The sequence below is a fragment of the Peromyscus eremicus genome, chromosome 4 (genome assembly GCF_949786415.1).
Source record: "Peromyscus eremicus chromosome 4, PerEre_H2_v1, whole genome shotgun sequence".
NCBI lineage: Eukaryota > Metazoa > Chordata > Mammalia > Rodentia > Cricetidae > Peromyscus > Peromyscus eremicus.
In genome coordinates this window covers 54077690-54097526 of record NC_081419.1, presented here as the reverse complement: position 1 = coordinate 54097526, position 19837 = coordinate 54077690, and the positions used below count along the sequence as shown (strand labels likewise).

At 37.4% G+C, this 19837-nt stretch overlaps 1 protein-coding gene across 1 annotated transcript in view; it reads right to left on the bottom strand.

Annotated features, from left to right (window-relative positions):
- Agps (alkylglycerone phosphate synthase) overlaps positions 1 to 19837 on the bottom strand; it is a 103680-nt gene that overhangs the window by 27157 nt on the left and 56686 nt on the right. Inside the window, exons 12-15 of the mRNA XM_059260742.1 lie at positions 12146 to 12197; positions 8901 to 8977; positions 6943 to 7055; positions 2481 to 2550 (exon numbers count right to left, since the gene is read on the bottom strand). Coding sequence (XP_059116725.1) covers positions 2481 to 2550; positions 6943 to 7055; positions 8901 to 8977; positions 12146 to 12197 — 312 coding nt within the window. The remainder of the gene's footprint in view (positions 1 to 2480; positions 2551 to 6942; positions 7056 to 8900; positions 8978 to 12145; positions 12198 to 19837) is intronic.

Genomic DNA, 19837 nt, shown 5'->3' with positions numbered 1-19837 from the left:
CCTCTCTCCAGGAAGAGGTTATGAACATGTGGATTAGAGAGCAGATGTTTAGTGGACACAATGCTGAAACAGCAAATCTCAAATTGAGCATCACGGTGAAAGGAACAGGAGGTAGGACAGTGTGTGCTGGGGCACCTTTTTTCACATCGACTTTCATTTAGAAACACATTTGAAAATATAGCTAGGTATAGTGGTGCACACCTTTAATCCTAGCACTCACTGCAGAGGCAGGTGATCTGAGTTCAAGGCCAGCCTGGTCTACAGAGCGAGGTCTCAAACAGCCAGGACTACACAGAGAAACCCTGTCTCGAAAAACCAAACCAACCAAACAGAAAGAAAGGGAGGGAGGGAGGGAGGGAAGGAAGGAAGGAAGGAAGGAAGGAAGGAAGGAAGGAAGGAAGGAAGGAAGGAAGGAAGGAGGGAAGGAGGGAGGGAAGGAGGGAGGGAGGGAGGGAAAGAAAGAGAGAGAGAGAGAGAAAGAAAGAAAGAGAGAGAGAGAGAGAGAGAGAGAGAGAGAGAGAGAGAGAGAGAAAGAAAGAAAGAAAGAAAGAAAGAAAGAAAGAAAGAAAGAAAGAAAGAAAGAAGTAAAAACAATCACTTCAATTTCACTAAGTGTTGGGAGGACACGCCTCCAAATCTACTGAACTAAAATGTGTGTTGGTTGGTGCTATCCCTTGTCTAGGAATCATTCCTGTGACGGTGGCAGTGTGCACTAGAGAAAGGTTTTCAAGACTGAAGCAAATAGGAATGGCAAGGCACCACAGGACCTACAAGGTAGAAGATGAGAGCTGACTCTTGCAGACTGTCCTTCAGACATGCTGTGACATATGCACCTACACACATGTACATATTCAAACACAAAATAAATAAATGTAAGGGGGAAATGTAAAGGTAAAGCAAATAAATCCAGGGAGAAAGATCCCTAAAACTTGCTTTTGTATAGGCCTCAAAATTAACTGGAACCTTAAAAACAGAATATTTCGCCCAAAGTACATCATGCTATACTTATTACAGTTGCATTAATTTTCTAGAATTCTGAATTCAGTGTTGTGGGAAAAACACCTATCAATATATATCCCTTAATATACTCAGAGAACACATCTAATTATATAACTATTTCCTCCAGGAAGATCCTGAGATAGTGACAGTCTACACAGGTGACCCTGTCATGTACTCCTTGCGTGATCTATTTGCACACCTCCTGGTCAGGGTTCCTAACACAGGAACAGTCAGTCTCCTTTCTCAGTAAGAATCCCTGGAGGTAAGATAACTGACTATTCACTACAATACAAAACAGACCTTAACTAGGACTGAATTATCCCGAAATGAGAATACTGCATGCCTTTTGAGAACAATAAAAAAATTATGTATGTTTTTATAACTGTTTCCCTCAAAACAATTTCCAACTGGAAAATTAAAAAAATTATCACTTGGGAAAGTCAAATTTTCAGTAAGGCAGCCAATACATCTTTTTAGATAAGATCATTAAAATCACTAACAGTTAAACTTTAAAATAAATAAGTAAGTAAATAAAAGTAACTTCAGCCAGAAAACAGTCAGAGTCTGTAAGAGTGAAAACAGGAAAACAAAACTAAATGAACGAATTAAAAACTGAAAATTCAAAAGGCTGGTTTTCTAGCAGTAACTTACAGACGTGAAGAACATAAGGGCAATGAAGCCCTCCGAAGCAGAGTGCAGGTAAGAAAGTCTGCCGTGTTCACACACACAGCTTCTGGCTTTTTATAGTTATCATCACTTCTGAACCCATGACTACTTGGAATCAAGTACCAATTTTTAAAGAAAGGATAAAGATTATAAATCTTTAAGATTAATTAAAAACCAAGTGAAGACTGTTGTTACATAGGACAGCTTGACTCCAATTCAAGTAATGTTAAGAAAGCCACACTCAGGTTTAGCCAGAGGTTGGCTCCATTTTTGAAAAGGCAGAAAGATATTAAATCATCCATAAGTTCCTCAAAAACACATACAAAAGTTTTAAAGGGGCTTCTAAAAAGTCATAGTAAATCCAGGCTTTCAAGTAAAACAATGTGCTAAGTTACAGTAGTTTAATAATTAGGAAAATAAAGCAATTTTATTCATTCTAAGCAAGAAAAACTATTATTTATAACCTAAGTCAATGTGGTGGTTTAAATGAGATTGGTCCCACAGGTTCATATATTTGACGCTTGGTCCCCAGGTCATAGGACTATTTGGGAAGTATTAGGAGGTATGGTCTTGTTGGAGGAGGTGAGGCGCTACCTCCTACTTGTGGATAAAGAGGTAAGCTCTCAGCTGCTGCTCCAGTGCGTGCGTGCCTGCCTGCCTGCCTGCCGCCATGTTCCCTGCCATGACGATCATGGACTGTAATCCTCTGCAACTGTGAGCCCCACATTCAACGTTTCTTTTATGAGATGCCTTCCTTGATCATGGTGTTTTATCATGGCAATAGAAAAGTAATTAGTGTCAGAAAGACAACTTACACGCATGTATGCAATGACATAAGTCAGCAAATAACCCCTCTGTCCATTATCCTCTCCAGCTGCCAGACCACTATAAAGAAAGAAGAAACTGTCAACATATTTTAACTGAAGAAATAAATATAAAAAAGCCAAACTAATAACATCTCAAAATAACTGCTCAACAGATTAACAAGTTATACTCATTTTTATCTTAATTTCACAAATCATTAATATATCAGAGTTATTAAAACAACAAGCTTGAATAACAAATCTGAAAACACTCTTTTGTTTCTTTTGGTTTTTTTGAGACAGGGTTCCTCTATGTAACAGAACCCTAGATGTCCTGGAATTCACTTAAGACTAGGGCAAAATGAAGGACATCATTTTATAAACACAATGGTAACGATCCAGCAAGATACAACTCAGGTCAAATCACTCAAAGCAGGAAGTTAGTTCTGGGTTGGATGTGAGATTGAGACAGGGAGCCAAATAAAGTTCCAGAACCACCAAACTTAAGGGGATGCAGATGGGCTCCTGGCTTAAGCAGACACAAAACAAAGTCAGGTTCTGCAGCTAAACAAGAAGAAACACTACAAAGCTAGGAACTGACAGTTCTCACAGGAGCTGGTAGTAGAAAGGATAGTATGTGAAGCTGGAGGATGCTGCAAGATACCCCAGCTGGGAACACTGAGATAGAGTGCCAAGTGTATATGGTGGGTACAAGCCTATCTGCTTCACTGGGTGAGATGAAGTCTACTTTTCCTGTCCCAAGACAAGCCATTTTCCTTTCAATCCTTTGCTACTCTCTGGTGGTAAGGGATCCATTCCACACTGGGATGCAGTGGACAAGCCCCACAGAAATATAGTTTTTGAAAAAAAACTCTGAAGGGGCTGGAGAAATGGCTCAGCAGGTAAGAGAGTCTGCTGCCCTCGGTGAGGACCAAGTTTGATTGCCAGCACCCACACTGGATGGCTGATAATCATCTGTAACTCTAGCTCCAGACAAACTGACACATGTATACATACACACATGTATACATACACAAATAAATAAAAATTAAAAAATAATAAAATAAAAAATCTGAAGCAAAGAACAACAATAAAAAAAACCTGTAACTCAACATTCATCCTATATTCATGAACCCTGAAAGAATAAAGGACAATTTGGACTTACTTTTCATACTCCTAAGTTTTCTTGCATATTTAGCTTTTGGAAACACTTATTTTTGTTTTCAGAACTGTCAATTTAGCCAAAATCAAATTATACACACAATCACAAAACTCAGAAATGAAATGTTTCTAAGACTGTCAATTTTGTAGCCACTATATATATATATATATATATATATATATATATGGAGAGAGAGACTCAAATTGCTTTATTTCTAAGTAGAACATCCATCATCTACTTCTTGTTATTCTCACAATTTTCAAACATCAATCCACAAGGTTCTTAAACATATTTAAAGAAGGAGTAGGTAGCTTAATGGAGAGGAGAGCCAGACTCTGATTTCATATAAAAGGCCCATTTGGCCAAACTAATCACTCTCATGCTGAATTATATCGAACAACTTAAGAATAGTGTAAAATGATGATAAGGTATTGCCTTAAGTTCTATGGAAAATGTCAAAGCATCTGTCATGACTACTGACAGGTGATGTTTATTCAGCTCTTAAAGAAGTAAAAGTACTTTACTAGCAAACATGGATAAACAATCAAAGAATGATTACTTAGCATTTGGCCATTATGTCCACTGGGTCATGGGTGTTGAAGCATGTTCAACAGTGCTGGAGTCGGGGTAAAGGGGGGCAAAATGAGTACAATAACACACACAAACATTTCACATGATGGGATCACTCCACTAAAAACGGTCCATTTTAGTTAATGAGGCAATAAGATCACAGGACAAAAAAGAAAGGAAATAAAGGGCAGATTAACAATGCCCTAGTTAAAAACAAGCTCCACCACACACACAAACTTTAGCAGGAAGAAATGTGGTGCGGCCTTCCTCCCACTGTGGTGCACAAAGAGAAGTGACTGAGGACTCAGAGCTGGTGGGGTGGCGTTCAAACAAGAAACAGCCCCAGTCTTCAGCAACTGGAACAAGAACTCATATCCACTGAAAACAGGGAAGTCAGAAAGCCAAAAGACAATGTATTTCTAGGATAAAATAAAATAAAATAAAATAAAAATAGCCCCAAGTCATTTCCCTAGTAATCTGGATTGTTCAAAACACAGATTTGTGTATTTAATGAGGGAAGTCAGACAAAAGTACTAGAAGAACTTAATTTTAAGCAAGGAGCAAATCCAGCAAAAAGAAAACAAGTCTCTAATCCTAGTCAAGTCCTTTCCTCTTTGCTTTAAACTGATCTCATTTTCATTTTAATGGATATATAATATATATAATACATATGTATTTAAAGTAAGCAAAATTACTACAGTTATCCAACATTATCTCAAGAAGGTTGGACTGCATATCTCAGAGATGATTTACTTTTATTTTTAAGTTGTGAGCCACCATGTAGTTGCTGGGAATTGAACTCAGGTCGTCAGTTGACCACTGGGTCAACTCTCCAGCCCATTTAAGTTGCAAATGGAGGTTCTTGTGAGAAAACAAAACTAGCATTAGTAACATGACAGTTGGTAGATCAGATAAAATGACTCTGATGAAGCCCTACAGGTTAAAATACAATTTCTCAAATAAAATAGTAACTAGGGAGAATAGAGCAGGAAAAAAAAAATCAGGGGGAAAAAAAAACATCCTACTGAGTGTCATTAACTCATTGAACAAGTTTTTTAATCAAACATCTACATGGAGTGTGCCCTAAGAAACGAAGTAACACCTAAAACACCTAAGAAGAGACAGGGTAAACTGAGTGTGAGGTGGAAAGACCAGTCATTTATCATCATTAGCCTCCTGCATTACCACAGCAAATGTGGCACATTAGTAGCTACTATTCATCTTCTAGCTTCACTCTGAACTGCAATGAAAAGTGTTATTTCCACAAAGCTGTGGGAGTGTACGTGCTGGGGAGCGGGAGAGAAGGCAGAACTAAGCAAAATTAACCACATATCCAGTAACTCAGACATTATGGCAAAATGTCCTCTGCATTTCCATCTAAGTACTTCTGAAATTTTAGAAACCCCAATTCAATATTTAAATCCATAAGGATCAATTCTCAGGGTTTTTTGCTAAGATCAAGTGAAAATATGTAAATAAAAAATTTTTAAAGCTTCAGTTTCTAATATTTCAAGCTAGAGCAGATACAGAAAAAAAATTTTACTTAAATCTCCTTTCTGATTAATATGCTTTTTTAAAGAGAGGGGAAAAAAAGTCTTTTAAGCAAATTATATTTGTATTCCATATAACTTAGAAACTAGAAAACAAAGGAACACAATATTTCTTTTGGAGAAGAAAATATGTACAATTCAAAAGCTCACAAAGGAACGAGAGATTTGAAATCCACTTAACTTATCTAACTTAGAACTTCAGTAGTTTAAAAAAAAAAAAAAAAACATGGAAGATAGAGAAAAGATTGTGTCATCTTCTATTCAGGAAATTAAAATTCTGCTTGTAATTTCAGAATAGACCAAAAATAAAAGAGGGACTTATTTTCAGTGCTCAAAGACAATACTAAAATAAAGTAAGAACTGAGTCTATAATTAGACAGTTTTTACTCTAAGAAGAAGTATTTAATACTAATCTCAAACAATCAGAAATAAGGAGCTAAGTTAGCACATGCACAAGGTGGGCACGTAAAGCATTTATCTCCAACTTAAGTGAGTTTCTCCAAACAAAAAGAAAAAAAGGGAGATAAATGTTAATAGAGTTCAGGATAAGCTTAATGTTAAGTATGCTGTGAGCCCGGGACAAATGGGAAAGACTAGTATGGAAAGACTGGGGGCTTCTGCACCTGAGAAGTGAGGGGAAACAGCCCTGACAAATGGCATACCCACTGGAGCTCTCACCCATCCGTCTTCTAATCCATCAAGCAGACAGAAACCACCCATCATTATTCAGTTGGTTATAGATGCAAAGTGTTTTCTGTTTCTTCATATCAACATAAAACAGTAAGTGACAGGGGGTGGAGTACAGATAATTTATCAAATACCACAGACTAAACATAATTTCCTTTTTAAAATACACTAGCAGGATGCTTTATACATGAACTAGTAACTTGACAATTTTGTTTCATTCTTACACAACAAATAACACATCAAACTTGTCATTCATGCAAAAATCTAGTAAAAGCAAAATATTTAACATTATATAACACACACATTGTATGTATGTGTAAAATTAGGTCAAGCAACAGATCACTCTTTCTACAAATTTTGGGGATAAAAACAGTATTTTAAGCTTCCTTTCATAAATCACAATGAATTTAATAGACTATCTAAATTAGAACTGCTGACATACAGTCTGTATAAAGCCAGCCCAACTTCAGCATGCTTCCTCTTTGTTATAAACTCAAAGCCATACCCAAATTTTGCAGCAATGTCATATACTTGTTTTTCATGCTGAAGAACCTTCTCACGGTCCCCCTCGAACAGTAACGTGGCTACGCTTAGTTGATTTGGATCAAATCCTTTAAACTACAAAATATAAAATAAAATTTTATTATTACAGGGAAGCCTTAGCCTATAAAATAGTAAACTGAAATACATTTTGCTCTTTTCCTTCTGATTTGGCCTCAATTACAGCAGCCTGTTAAACAGTGAGCTTTGAAGCTTTACATGTCAATTAACAAACACCTGATGCATGCACTGACCCTTCCAGGAGTACAGCTCAGAGGTGAGTGCTTGCCTGGCCTGCATGAGGTCCTGGGCTTGATGCCCAGCACTTTGAGAACAAGCACAAGGAACTTAGGCATACGAAATACATCGTATTTCAAAGTATACTGTAGTATTATAATCACCAACTGATAAAGTAATATAATAGGTAACCTGACCGAATTTTAACTGTAATTTAAAAAAACACACAAATTACAAAATAATAAAGTATCTGTTTGGAGCTAACAACATCCCCACAAATCAACCATGACACATTACATGATATTAACAAAAAAGATCCTATGAGCATAAAGAACAAAGACTAATTTTAAAAAGAAATATATAAATTCACTAGGGAAAAAAGTTAACATAGATGTGAAAATTATTTCAAATTTGCCAATATTTGTCCAAATTAATACATACACTAGCATATTCCAATTATAATAAAAATCTCTGATCATTTGAAAAGGACAAGCCTCTAAAATTTTTCTAGAATAATGAACATGTGATGGTGGTAACAGAAAATTCTAAATAGTAAGAGGTAAAACTAGATCACATCCTTTGAACTTTTCAAAAACAAACAGAAACTCTTACAAAGAATGAGCAGTGTCTACTCTCAGGCAGGACTGTCCGCAGTAAGGTGCCTTGGGCATCGGTGTAAAAAGACGCGGACATTTGTCACAGTCACTAGTGCTGACATAAGGGTCAGCACAGGGGGAGGAGGTGAAGAGCATCTAGATGGAAATCAAACAAACACAACAACCCAAAACCCTTTAGCTGTCGATTACAACAGGGAAGGGAAATGACACAGCTTAATGCAAGACCAAAGCTTAGGGAGTGAGACCTACAAAAAACTGGACAACACAAGAAAATGATGGGGGTTGGGGAGGGAAATGTCCCTAAATATACTAGAAGAGAAAGGGTTTTCTCAGCTTTGAAGTGATTAAATAGTCATAAGAACAGACATAAATTTAAATCCATGGCACCAAAAAGAAAAACCCTATTAAAAAGGGAGGCACTTGACTGGAAAAAGGTATTTACAAAATCCATGCCAAAGGGCACCTCGTAATTCCATTCCTCAAAAGGGTGTGTGCTGAAGGACAGTGAAACAAGTAACCCTCCCTAGCACAACAACCACATTAACTACACCTAGAAAAGACAGGGATTGGTTCAATTGGTTCAAAAGATTGGTTCAATCTCTCTAGAGTTTCAAGAAACATTACCTAATTAAGCAAAATAATGACAAAGCCTTCCGGCTACAACAACAAAATGACACATTATTGCCAAGTGGTACACACTCTGACACACACTGTTGCCATGGTGATACTCGGTAGTACAACCTTCTTTCAAAGTTCTCAGGAATCAAAGGTTAAATGAATAAATGAACTTCATTTCACTTCTGAATATAACTGTAAAAAAAATTTTTTTCAAACTATAGGAAATGTCGCCAGCATGAGAGTGTTCAATGCAAGATTGTTTTTAGACTTTAGAACCAGAGACAAAAGCTTTTGAAACTGACTGCACAGTTCAGTTGTTAACATACCTGCTCCAACATAAGAACACAACACCCCATGGAAAAAAAGCCTTGAGAGGTGTGTATAGGGAAAAGGCAAGAAGAAAACTCATGTCCTGTACATGTACAATTTTAGACTTTTTTTTTAGTCTTACCTTTGTAATATAAAACTTTTTCAATCCATCCAAAAATGATGTAAAAATAGAGGAGACCTGAGGTTTAAGAGCATGACCTAGGAAGAGAAAAAAGGTTTACAGTTTAAATTAATAGCAAATTACGTGTTTTTGAGATCAAAAGATGGCTTTAATTTAGTATTCTAAGGAAAGCAAGTTTTTACAGTTGTAATTTATATGGATGTGTATATTAAGATCTTTCACTTCTACATTCTTTCAAAGGTGACAGTGTCTTACTTATAAAAGTCATTGTTTGTTTTTTAGGCCAAATTAGTACATGTAACTAATACTATACATAATTTCAGTTATCTCTCAATGGTATCGTTTACACACAATAAAACCACCTCATTAATTTTTATTTTATTAAGAACACCCAGTGATGGCTGGTTTTGCTTTCATTTTTTTAATTATGTAGAAACCACACAGAACTACAACCAAATATGGAGCCCATGTGAAGTTTAAGGTTGTTTCTTAATTAATTCTTAACTCATCCAGAATTCTTAGCATAAAACTAGCAATTGCTTCCTTAATCACACTCAGGGAGTTAAAATTGCCAAAATCACACATTTTCAGAGTCTGTTAAATTAACATTGCTGCCTGCAGATTACGCTTAATTGAGTGAGAACCTTCTACTGTTTTCTCATCGTTTTCAAAGAGGAGCAACTTCTCAGCACTGGGATGGTTATAGTTAAGTCCCACATCTGGCCTTAGTGCTATGAGCACAATTCAAAAAATATGCCATCCTGTTTATGCAGAATTTTCAAAAAGAGTCTTCAAGTACTTAGTAAACCTAAAACTGTCTTCAAATAAAGGTTTTTTTCTAGTCTTTTAGGGTTGAGGACTCTGAAGTATAAGATCTTCCTTCTAAAGAAATGCAAACAGCAAAGTAGCTGCTCCTAAGACAATCATTGCCAGCCTTTTGTTCTAGAGAATTTGAATATATACTCACTCACTACACTTTTTCTGACCTTGAAGGAAAGACTAAGGAAGACAGGTCTTACTTGAGACTGAGAGATACCCATGCTACAGCTGTGACAGTGAGAACTGAGAGATAAGCAAGGGAGCGAACAAAGAACATGAACTGTGGGGTGGAGAGAGACCAACTAACTCAGTGATGTTTCTGAGCCCCTGGATCAAAACTGCATTTGTCTAGAAGCGTTTTCTTTCCTATAAGATGTGAGAGACATTACTCCAGCATAACAATGCCTTAGAAGATAATTTAAGCATCTGTAAACTTGGAAATAGCACATCATCATAATGCTCATTTCTTTTTACCAAATAGGACTCATCCTACATTAACAACTGAAATTAAACTCATAAACGTGTTGAGCTCAGGGGCTCAGGGTTGTAATCCCAGATATTCAAGAGGATGAGGCAGGAGAATTGAAAGTTCAAGGTCCACCTGGACTAAGACCGAGTTCAAGGCCAGGCTAGGCATCCTACCTCAAAAAGTAACAAGGGGGGGGGGGGATATCACTCAGTGGTAGAATGCTTCCCTAGCATGCCTGAAACCTAGCTTTTTATCCCCAGTACCACCAAAGTCCTGCACATGCCTTGAGTTCTTATAAAAGATTTAAATTATGCTTTATACAAAAATCTTCAAATTCACTTATCTTTAAACAATGCATGAAAACTCCAAATGTTACTAATTCTGTATGAATAATCCTTAAGGACACATGATCACCTTAATCCACTGACTCTGATGGGCATCATTCCCATTGCAATGGTGGGAATCAGCCACATTCATCCACGATACTGAATTAAATCAACTATTATAAAAGTGATACTGACTTGAAGTGAGTTGACCATTAGTAATAACTTGAAGACATCAGTATCTTTTTTTCATCAAGTTACTGTTGCCCATCAAAACTATTATATATCAAATACATTTTGGTTAGTGTGCCTTATTTTTATAGTAAATTAATTTCTAAATCTTTTAATCAGAAAGTATGATTATCATCAGTTAGCATATAGCATCAATTTCATGATGCTATAATACTAATTCATCTAAAGGGATTTGTTAACAATGTATTTCTGAAGTGATTAGACACAGTTAAAGCATGGAGGCTTGTTTATTTCATAATTTAAGGTACACATTTATCTGAAACCTTTATCAATAGTATTTTGAAAGTAACATTTTAAGAAATTACAACAGTGACTTAGAAGAACTGAATTTAAAAACTAATCCTTGATCTGTTAAGAACCTGGCATGCTTACTTAGTTTGCTATATAATGTAATTGTTTTCCCCTATTAAAATCTAAGCTGCCCTAAGGCACATAACCAAAAGTCTGACTATCTTAGCCTTGGCATTTGCTACTACAATAATTTCAGGAACTGTTTCTGAGGTATTTAAATTCTTAAAACTAAATCCCAAAGTAAATTTCAGCATATGAAAGACAGAGTAACAAAAAAAAACAAAACAAAACAAAAAACCCAAAACTGAAAAGTTTAACATTTTAGAAAAGTATTTTTAGGTATCGCTGCTTACTATTCCCCACCCAAATATCCCAGCAGCACCCCAACTACCCATTATAATGAATGTTCTCCAAAACCCCACTGCCAATTAACCAGTCCATGTCTGGAGATGTTCTCAACCTTCCCTTTAGCTTGCCACCTGCGGGTAGCTCATGGCTGTCCTGAAAACTTCCCGTTACCCACTGCTGCCACTGGACTCAAGGTGCTCCAAATGTGCTCCCATCGTTCACCACCTGCAGCTCATCTCCAGCCCAGCCCCTCCTCACTCACCCTGCGCAACCCTGCCAGAAAGAGCTTCTAAGGCAAAGATGACTGATGCCCCTCCACAAAGAAAGACCACTGCAGTCGGGATAATATCCACGAAAACATCTGGAGTACTCTACAACATGCTACTGTGCTTTCACACGTCCAGCTTTGTCAACAAAGAAACAAATTAGGTCAGATAGAAGGCTGAAGAAAGACTTCATTTCCCTTGAAGATTCAGAGCAAGTGCCACCTCTTCCAGAAGCCTTTCCAAACTTTCCTCCTCTGTCTTGGGGAAACTCTGTGAATGAAGCCTAGTTTCCCCAGCAACCCAGGCACCCTGTGCTCTCCACAGCCCTCCACCACCACTGCGCTCTCTTTTATAAGACTGTGAGTCCTGACTAGACCAAGCGCTCCATGAAGAACAGACAGCACAATGACAATCTTCATTCTCTGAAAACTCTGGAGGTTAACTGAGCACATTCTGAAACTGCCACTCCTTACTCACCAAAATGAAACTGCTGGTTGTCCATGAGGCGGATAGATGCTGGAGCACATCTCTGTTTGAAAGGAAGAGAGGGGATCAGTTAAATAAAGAGTCACACAGCAGGAGCCGACTACTACTTTGTAAGACTTCAACACTTAGCTCCTAAAGATACATGGAAAGAAAAGAACCTCAACTTTTTATATAACTTCATAAAGACAAAACATTAGTGGTTTATAAAAATATTTGGAGAAATCTACATATAAAATCAATACATTCACACTCAAACCTTTAATCTTAGCAATACAATATACTTGCTGCCTGGCAATAACCTGTGAGGATAACTTAAAAGAAACCCCAGTCCTCAAATGGACTATTTTACAAAGTAGAACTTTTTAACACTAAATGTGTGTTTTAAGAACTGCACATTTTGTAATATTTTACTGGGTTCTTGCACAGTCTTTTTTCTCTAACCCCCTCCCCCCTTACAATGCTGAGATCCAGGCTGTGGCCACACACCTACCTGCTGGGTAAACGCTCTACCACTCAGACACATCACTAACTTCTTGTACACATTTAAAATGAGGAAAGCACTGGTGGAAATTTTTATATGCCAAAAAACTTCTAAAACACATCTGCAATGTCTTCAATGACAACTCTACGAGCCATTTCTTCTGAACTCCTCCTCAAAATTATTTTCAATAGAAAAACCCACAAACACCCAGTCAGAGTTCTAAGTTCTTTCAGGGTTACAGTAATGCAAACAGCAATGAAATTTCGATGGTTAAGAATATATATCCAAGAGCTGGGGAGATGGCTCATCAGTTAAGAGCACAGGCTGTTCTTCCAGAGGACCCGGGTTCAATTCCCAGCACCCACATGGCAGCTCACAACTGTCTGTAAAGCCAGTTCCAGGGAATGTGACACCCTCACACAGACATACACACAGGCAAAACACTGATGCACATAAAAAAAATAAAAATAAAAAATAAAAAGAGGGTGTTTAAAAAAAGAATATACTGCCAGGCGACGGTGGCGCACGCCTTTAATCCCAGCACTCGGGAGGCAGAGGCAGGCGGATCTCTGTGGTTTGAGGCCAGCCTGGTCTACAGAGCGAGATCCAGGAAAGGCTCAAAGCTACACAGAGAAACCCTGTCTCAAAAAAAAAAAAAAGAAGAATATACATCTAAAGAATAAGCCTGCCCCAGTGTTGTCTATATAGGAACAAACTAAGAGTTTCAGGAAGAAAGGGAAAACAAGGCAGAACACAAAGTGAAGGCAGCAGGTGGTGGTTGAGCATCCTTCACCTGTAAATCTGAAACCTAAAATGCTCTGAAATTCAAATGTTTTTCAGCAACAACTTACCAACACCAAGTTTCAGATCTAGAAGCATTTGGATTTGCAGACTGCAGATGCCTAACTAGGAAAGTGTATGGAAACATGTAGGAGCTGAGTACCAGCACTAATTCCAAGACTGCGGACAAGACATCAGCCTGCACTCATATAACTTTGTGATGACAAAAACTAGAAAAGGGTCTGAAGCCCAAACAGGGTTATTGTTTCCTACACAGGAGTTTAGGGCAGCTAAAGTTCTACCATGGGCTGTTTTTAGAGCAGATATTTTGAAAAATGCTGTAAACATTTTTTTGAGACAGAATATTGCTACGTAGCCCAGACTGCCTCCAAACTCACAGCACTCCTACTGCCTTAGCCACAAAAAAATGCCATCAACTTTTTAACCATTTGTCTTCACAGTGCCATTTATCAATAAAAATCTATAAAGTCCCAAAACTCCTTAAAAGCTTAAAATGTGCAGTAAGACATTTTGCTATTACTTGCTTTTAAACAAGTATTTAATTCTTATAAAAGCATAAAATACAATTCATTTTACCCAATAAAAGGATAAATAAGATTCTTATTTTTGTAAGCATTTTATTTATTCATCTAAATACTGAAAATAAGATAATTCAATTGATTTTCCAGAGTCACTGGCAGGTCTGAAGAGCCAGAGGCAGGTGATCTTATGCACACGGGGACAAGAGCCCACCACCTCACACTGTACATACAGGCCACTGTGCTCTGAAAACTGGCCTGTTTGTATCTCACAGAATCAACAGCACTGTCACAGGAGCAAGACTTGCACTGACTCCTTTCAGACAGACACAAGAATGGATGAGGCTAAAACATTTGTCCAAGGTCAGATGGCTACCAAATAGCAAAGAAGAAACCAAGATGTCCCGACTGCTGATGAGCAGTTTCAAGTATACTACACAGCCTTGCGCACACACATGCCCAGGCACACAGACAAAATCAATAAACACACAGTGCTTAGCTTCATATTCAAATGAAAGATTACATCAAAACTACCATACCTGCCATTTTGTGATCTCATTAAAAGTATAACAGTTTTTAAAAAATTACAAGGAGATAATTTCAAATTTTGGTATAAAGGTATCATAATTTGGTCAGGGATTCCTAAAAGTATTGCCAGTTTCCAAAATACTAAAGGAGGCTTCATATTTATAAGTCCAGATACCTTTATAAAATGAGTGCAGTGACTTCTAATAAAACATATGAAACCTGACTAGGTCAAATTTCCTTTCTTCATAAAATAAGACATACATGAGATAATATCTATAGCATACATGTTTGTACGTTCTGGCATAAGCACATCATAAAATAGTAAAGAATTCAGAGCTCTTTTTCAGGGGGGTGTTAAATTCCTGAGGAGAACTGTAAATTCTACCTGCTGCCACCCACCAGATTTCACTTCAACTGCTTCAAGAGCGAGCATGCGCAGAGGCAATGGGAGCCAAGACACCACTCTCAGTAAATGCTTGCTGTCAGGAGGAAGCTGGATTGTCTTCTGGTGCGGAAGTGTATCCAGAAACTGAAGGTTAATTTTGGCTCCGCTCTAAGAATCTGTATTTGACTTTATCCCCTTAAGCTGGAAGTGGCTCCACTGTTCTCTACTCATTCTATCCACATTTTATTTTTTGAGACAAGGGTCTCACACTACAGCCATATTGGTTTGGAACTCACTATGTAGACCAGGCTGGCCTTGAACTTACAGAGATACAAATGCTGTAATTAGATCCAAGTGCTGGGATTAAGAAGTGTGCTTAAACGCTGTCACAGAGCATGGTAGCACCAACGTTTAAGATGCAGAGGTCGGGCAGTGCTGCCCATCAAGAACTACTGAAAACAAAGTCTATGCCCGCCGCTCTCACCTGCATGCTGGTAACGGAAAACCAGGTAGGAAGTGAGATCTACAATAAAACCCAAAATGGTCCAAGGTGTTCTGAAGCTGTAGAATGGGGTGTCTTTTTTTCTCTCAAATGGTTTAATCAATGGAATACACAATTTTCTTAAATAGGTGAATAAAATTTTAGAAAAAAAGAAACCGCTGTAATTCGTTAGATATAATAATCATATTGTGATTAGAATGCTGTTCTCTTATTTTTGGGGAGATGACTGCTAAAGTATTTAGGAGTCAAGTGTTATGGTGTCTGCAACTTAATTTCCAATAGTACACAATCATATACATAAGGAACAAACAGAAACACTGTTCCTATGAAGTTAATATGCAGGTGATCGCTACACTATTTATCCCAATGTTCTGTGTATAAATTTAAAAAAAAAAAAAAAAAAAACAGGGAAAATAGGCAAGAAAGCTTCAGAACACTTGCTAAATCATGCAGCTACCAGTATTCACCTAAACTGAACAGGATTTTAACTTGGTGGTTGAGTTACATGAACAAATACTACCCCAGAACAAATAAAGTTTTTAACACTGAATCTTAGAAATTATCAAATTCAAGTCAACAGATTTAAAGTTTTATATTTTTTTCAAAGTCAATAGTTTTTCAGTTGCTATCTTAAGTAAATTCACAGAAGCAAAGAATTCAAATAAAAAACAGTATCTAGGTTAGTATGCTGGCTTTTAGCAACTGATAATTTGAAAATTATTACAGATCATTCTACATATACAAAAAAAATTTACTTAGAATATGAAACATTTAAAAGTTACCACAACAACTGATCAAAGAAAAGTTCATATAATCAAAACATCAAAATCATGTCCCTGGTCTTAAAGTACGTATAGCTCAGATCAGGCTGTTTCCACTGTTTTCAAAATGGGGAGGTCACGCTAAACAATGAACTCAATCCTCTTTCAAGGATAAGAGTATAATAAACTCTAAGAACTGGAGATCAAATTCACACCATACTGTCCCAGTAAGCAACACCATAGCAGATAAAGAGGCGAAGACCCTAGCTATAGTGACCCCTGCTGATAGGTATCAAAAGAACCTGGGAACACTGTCTCAACAAACTAATGGTGGGTTTACTGAGAAATCCAAGCAATTTTAGCACAAACAAAAATTGCTTACTTCAACTGAAGTTAATGAAAAAATTAAGTGCACTTACTAGAATTTCTCTAATATAAAACAGTATAAAAACTCACTGTGCACTAATTTTAATTAGTTTTTAAACTATCAAGTGTTTTATCTTGATGAATAAATATGTAAGCACACAGAACTCAAAATGCTAGTACAGATTTGACCAAGTCAAAATTCTAACTATTTCTTTAAGGGTTTTACAACCAGGAATCTACTTGAATCTATACCGAGAAGTAAATTTCAGTATTACTCTCTGTGCTAACTTAAAAAGTAACAGGTATCTCAATCCAACTAGTTTATAAATTTAAAAAAGGCAATCCCTGTAAGAAACACTTTAAAAGATTTCTGAAAAATGTTTTCCTTAAACTAAACCATGGCTATTGCCAGAGAAAACCAGAACATGTGCTTGAGATGAGGCACATGAGTAGAGATGTCTCTCATTTGACTAGCTTTTACAAGAGTTCAGTATGGATGCACCTTTTAAATCCCTCTAAGATTGCTACTATTTTAACTTCTTAAAGACAAATTAGAAGAGTATATCACTGAATGCCACAGCTAGTGAGCCATCTTTGAATTGAAAGTTTCTTCAAAGGGCAAGACAAACTTCCTGCCCAAATTCCTGAGCCTAAATCTTGTATAATATTTAAGGGACCAGCCTTAATATTATACATCCCAGGGGCTCAGGAGAGAGAACTACTAAGGGCGAGGACTATTTTTGGGAAATAGAATCTCAGCACACTGAGCTCTATAGTCCACTTGCTTTAATTCCTCTGGCAAAACATCCTATATACACAGCTACAGTTCTGTTCTCATGCCTAGCTCCTTTCTTGCCTGATTTTTCTCTAGATTTATCTACTGCTCCCTCTAAGTTCTATCCTGATTCTCTTGTCTTAATTTTGCCTCATCTAGGTCCTTTTCACCTTGTTCTTACCCAGCTAGGACTTCCCCATCTGACTCTTCCTCATCTTCCATTTCGTCCACATGTACTCTCTGGTCAAAATCCTCCTTATCCCTCTCCGTTCTCTGTCTCTAAGTTCTCCACATTACCCCTAAGTCTCCCAGCAATCCAGTTATAAACCCAAGCAATAGCAAGCCCCTGGTCAAGCAAGGTCAACCAGGCTTGAATTCTACAGGGTCATAAAGGCAGGTAAGAATTTTCCTCAGGCAGTGACCACCAGGCTTTCTTTTACAATCCAAAATGGGAGTGGTAAAAGAGGAAGTCAACTGAGTGCTACTGACCGGTTAGTATATCAAAAAGGGGATCTATGTGCTCAGTCTACATTCCGAGAAGTGGTTAGGTAAGAAGTTAGGGGTCTATTAGTAAGGTTGTATAAGAAAGGAGGGTCTCACCCTAAATTGCAAAAGAAATAAAGCTATCCGCCTGACCTAGGAGACAGGCATTGTTTCATATGGCCTTGGATGCTTGATAGGCATTTTAGATAAATACACTGTTAGGAGTACTTGGAAGCACACAAGAAAATCATTTTAGGAACCAGCTAATATATATACAAAAGCTAAAATATCACCAAGACGCCTTAAGCCATGGCTTGACCTTTGGAGAAGTCCTTGACTTTTCCAAGTAGTAGCTTTTGTGATAGTAGCTGAATTCCATTATGTTTTCCCGCGGCTTGCAGCACCTAAAGACTATCGGAAACAGTCTAGCCTGGCAGTGGTGGCGCACACCTTTAATCCCAGTACTTGGGAGGCAGAGGCAGACAACTCTGTGAGTTTGAAGCCAGCCTGGGCTGTTAACACAAATAAACTCTGTCTCCAAAAACCAAAAAGAAAAGGAAAGGAAAGGGGGAAGGAGAGGAGAAGAGAGGAAAAGAAATGATAGTCTAGATGCTTCATCAGAAACAAATGCTTCAATTGTAAACCCTATGTGCAATGCTATGTAAAAATTAAACTCAGTGAAGTTCGGATATGTTGAGTCTTTAATAATTCCAGGAGACTGAGAGCTTGTCTATTTAATTTGCACATTACCCATTTCATTATGCAGTATAATGTTAAGAGCACAGTTTTCCTACACAAAAGCCAATGATAAATTAATAAAAAGTTCAAAGGGGGGATGAAAGGTATGAGTTGAATGAAAATTCCTAGAAACATAAATTTTAAATATAGCCAGAGTTGATATTATAGGTGAAATCATGTATGTAAGACTAACGGTAATACTCACTGGTCATATTGGAAATGACATGCATATAACTAGGAGTCTATTGTAAACAAGAAATTTCTTCTTAAAAGACAAGTATCTCTGGGTTTTTTTAAGCATGAAATACATATTGGGTAAATATTTCCCTTTGCATGTAAGAGCCACAAGTCTGTATGAGCATCCTAATGACAACTTTACTTTTATTTCCAGTTGAATGAAGGTACAATGACAACCTCTAAGAACTTCTAGCAGAGAGTGTGCCACACAATGACCCTCATTTCACTGGATCACAGCTGTAAAGAACCCAACTAACCAAACCACTGACCACAGTTATTCTCTTTAGAGAAAAAAGTGACACATGTAAAAATGGTAACTTTTAATGACAATTCCATTTCATAAGTAGCAAGTGTACCCAAGAATTATTGCTGAATATACAAAGGACTTTTTTTTAAAGTACATGTTAAAACTAATTATTTTCAGCTTATCTGAACTCCTGCAGAATTTGCAGAATCACAAACTACTTCTCTGTTCTGATCTAAACTTAGCATAAGGAAATACCTATCAATGTAAAATTACTTAAACCAGTGAGAACAAAAATGAGAGAAAGCAGAAAAGAACACTGTCTGAGAGAGGTGAAGGCAAGGCAAAGTCTGCCTCTTGGCTTACAATTCTAAACATCTGCTTCTGACACTGAGAAAAGCAGTTCCCAAGAACTGACTAATGTATTCAAGTCAGCTGCCATCTAATGGAAAGAAATGCCCCTCTCTCAACATGAAGGACAGAATCCTAAATTCTTATTGAAAACAATAAAAAGAAACAGAGGCTAAGCTACTGAGCTTGTGTCCAGCCCTGCAGAACATCAGTGTTGTTTCTGGACTAACAAGAAAACAGTAAAATGCTGTGTCTAACATGGACAGTACATTCTGACCTCTTAACTGTCGTGGGAAATCTATTTTCTAAGAAAGTCTTAAAGAATCACTTATCCATCTACTGAGCAAACGTGGAGACAGCACTGGCCTACCACCCACAAACTCTTCTTTTCTAGCCCCTCAGAGGACCAGGAAAGAGGACAAGTCTTCGCATAGACAAGATCACAGGAGACATGAGGGGAGCACCCCACTGGCAGTTGAAGTTGCTTAATTATCACCCTCAGTAAGAACAGTA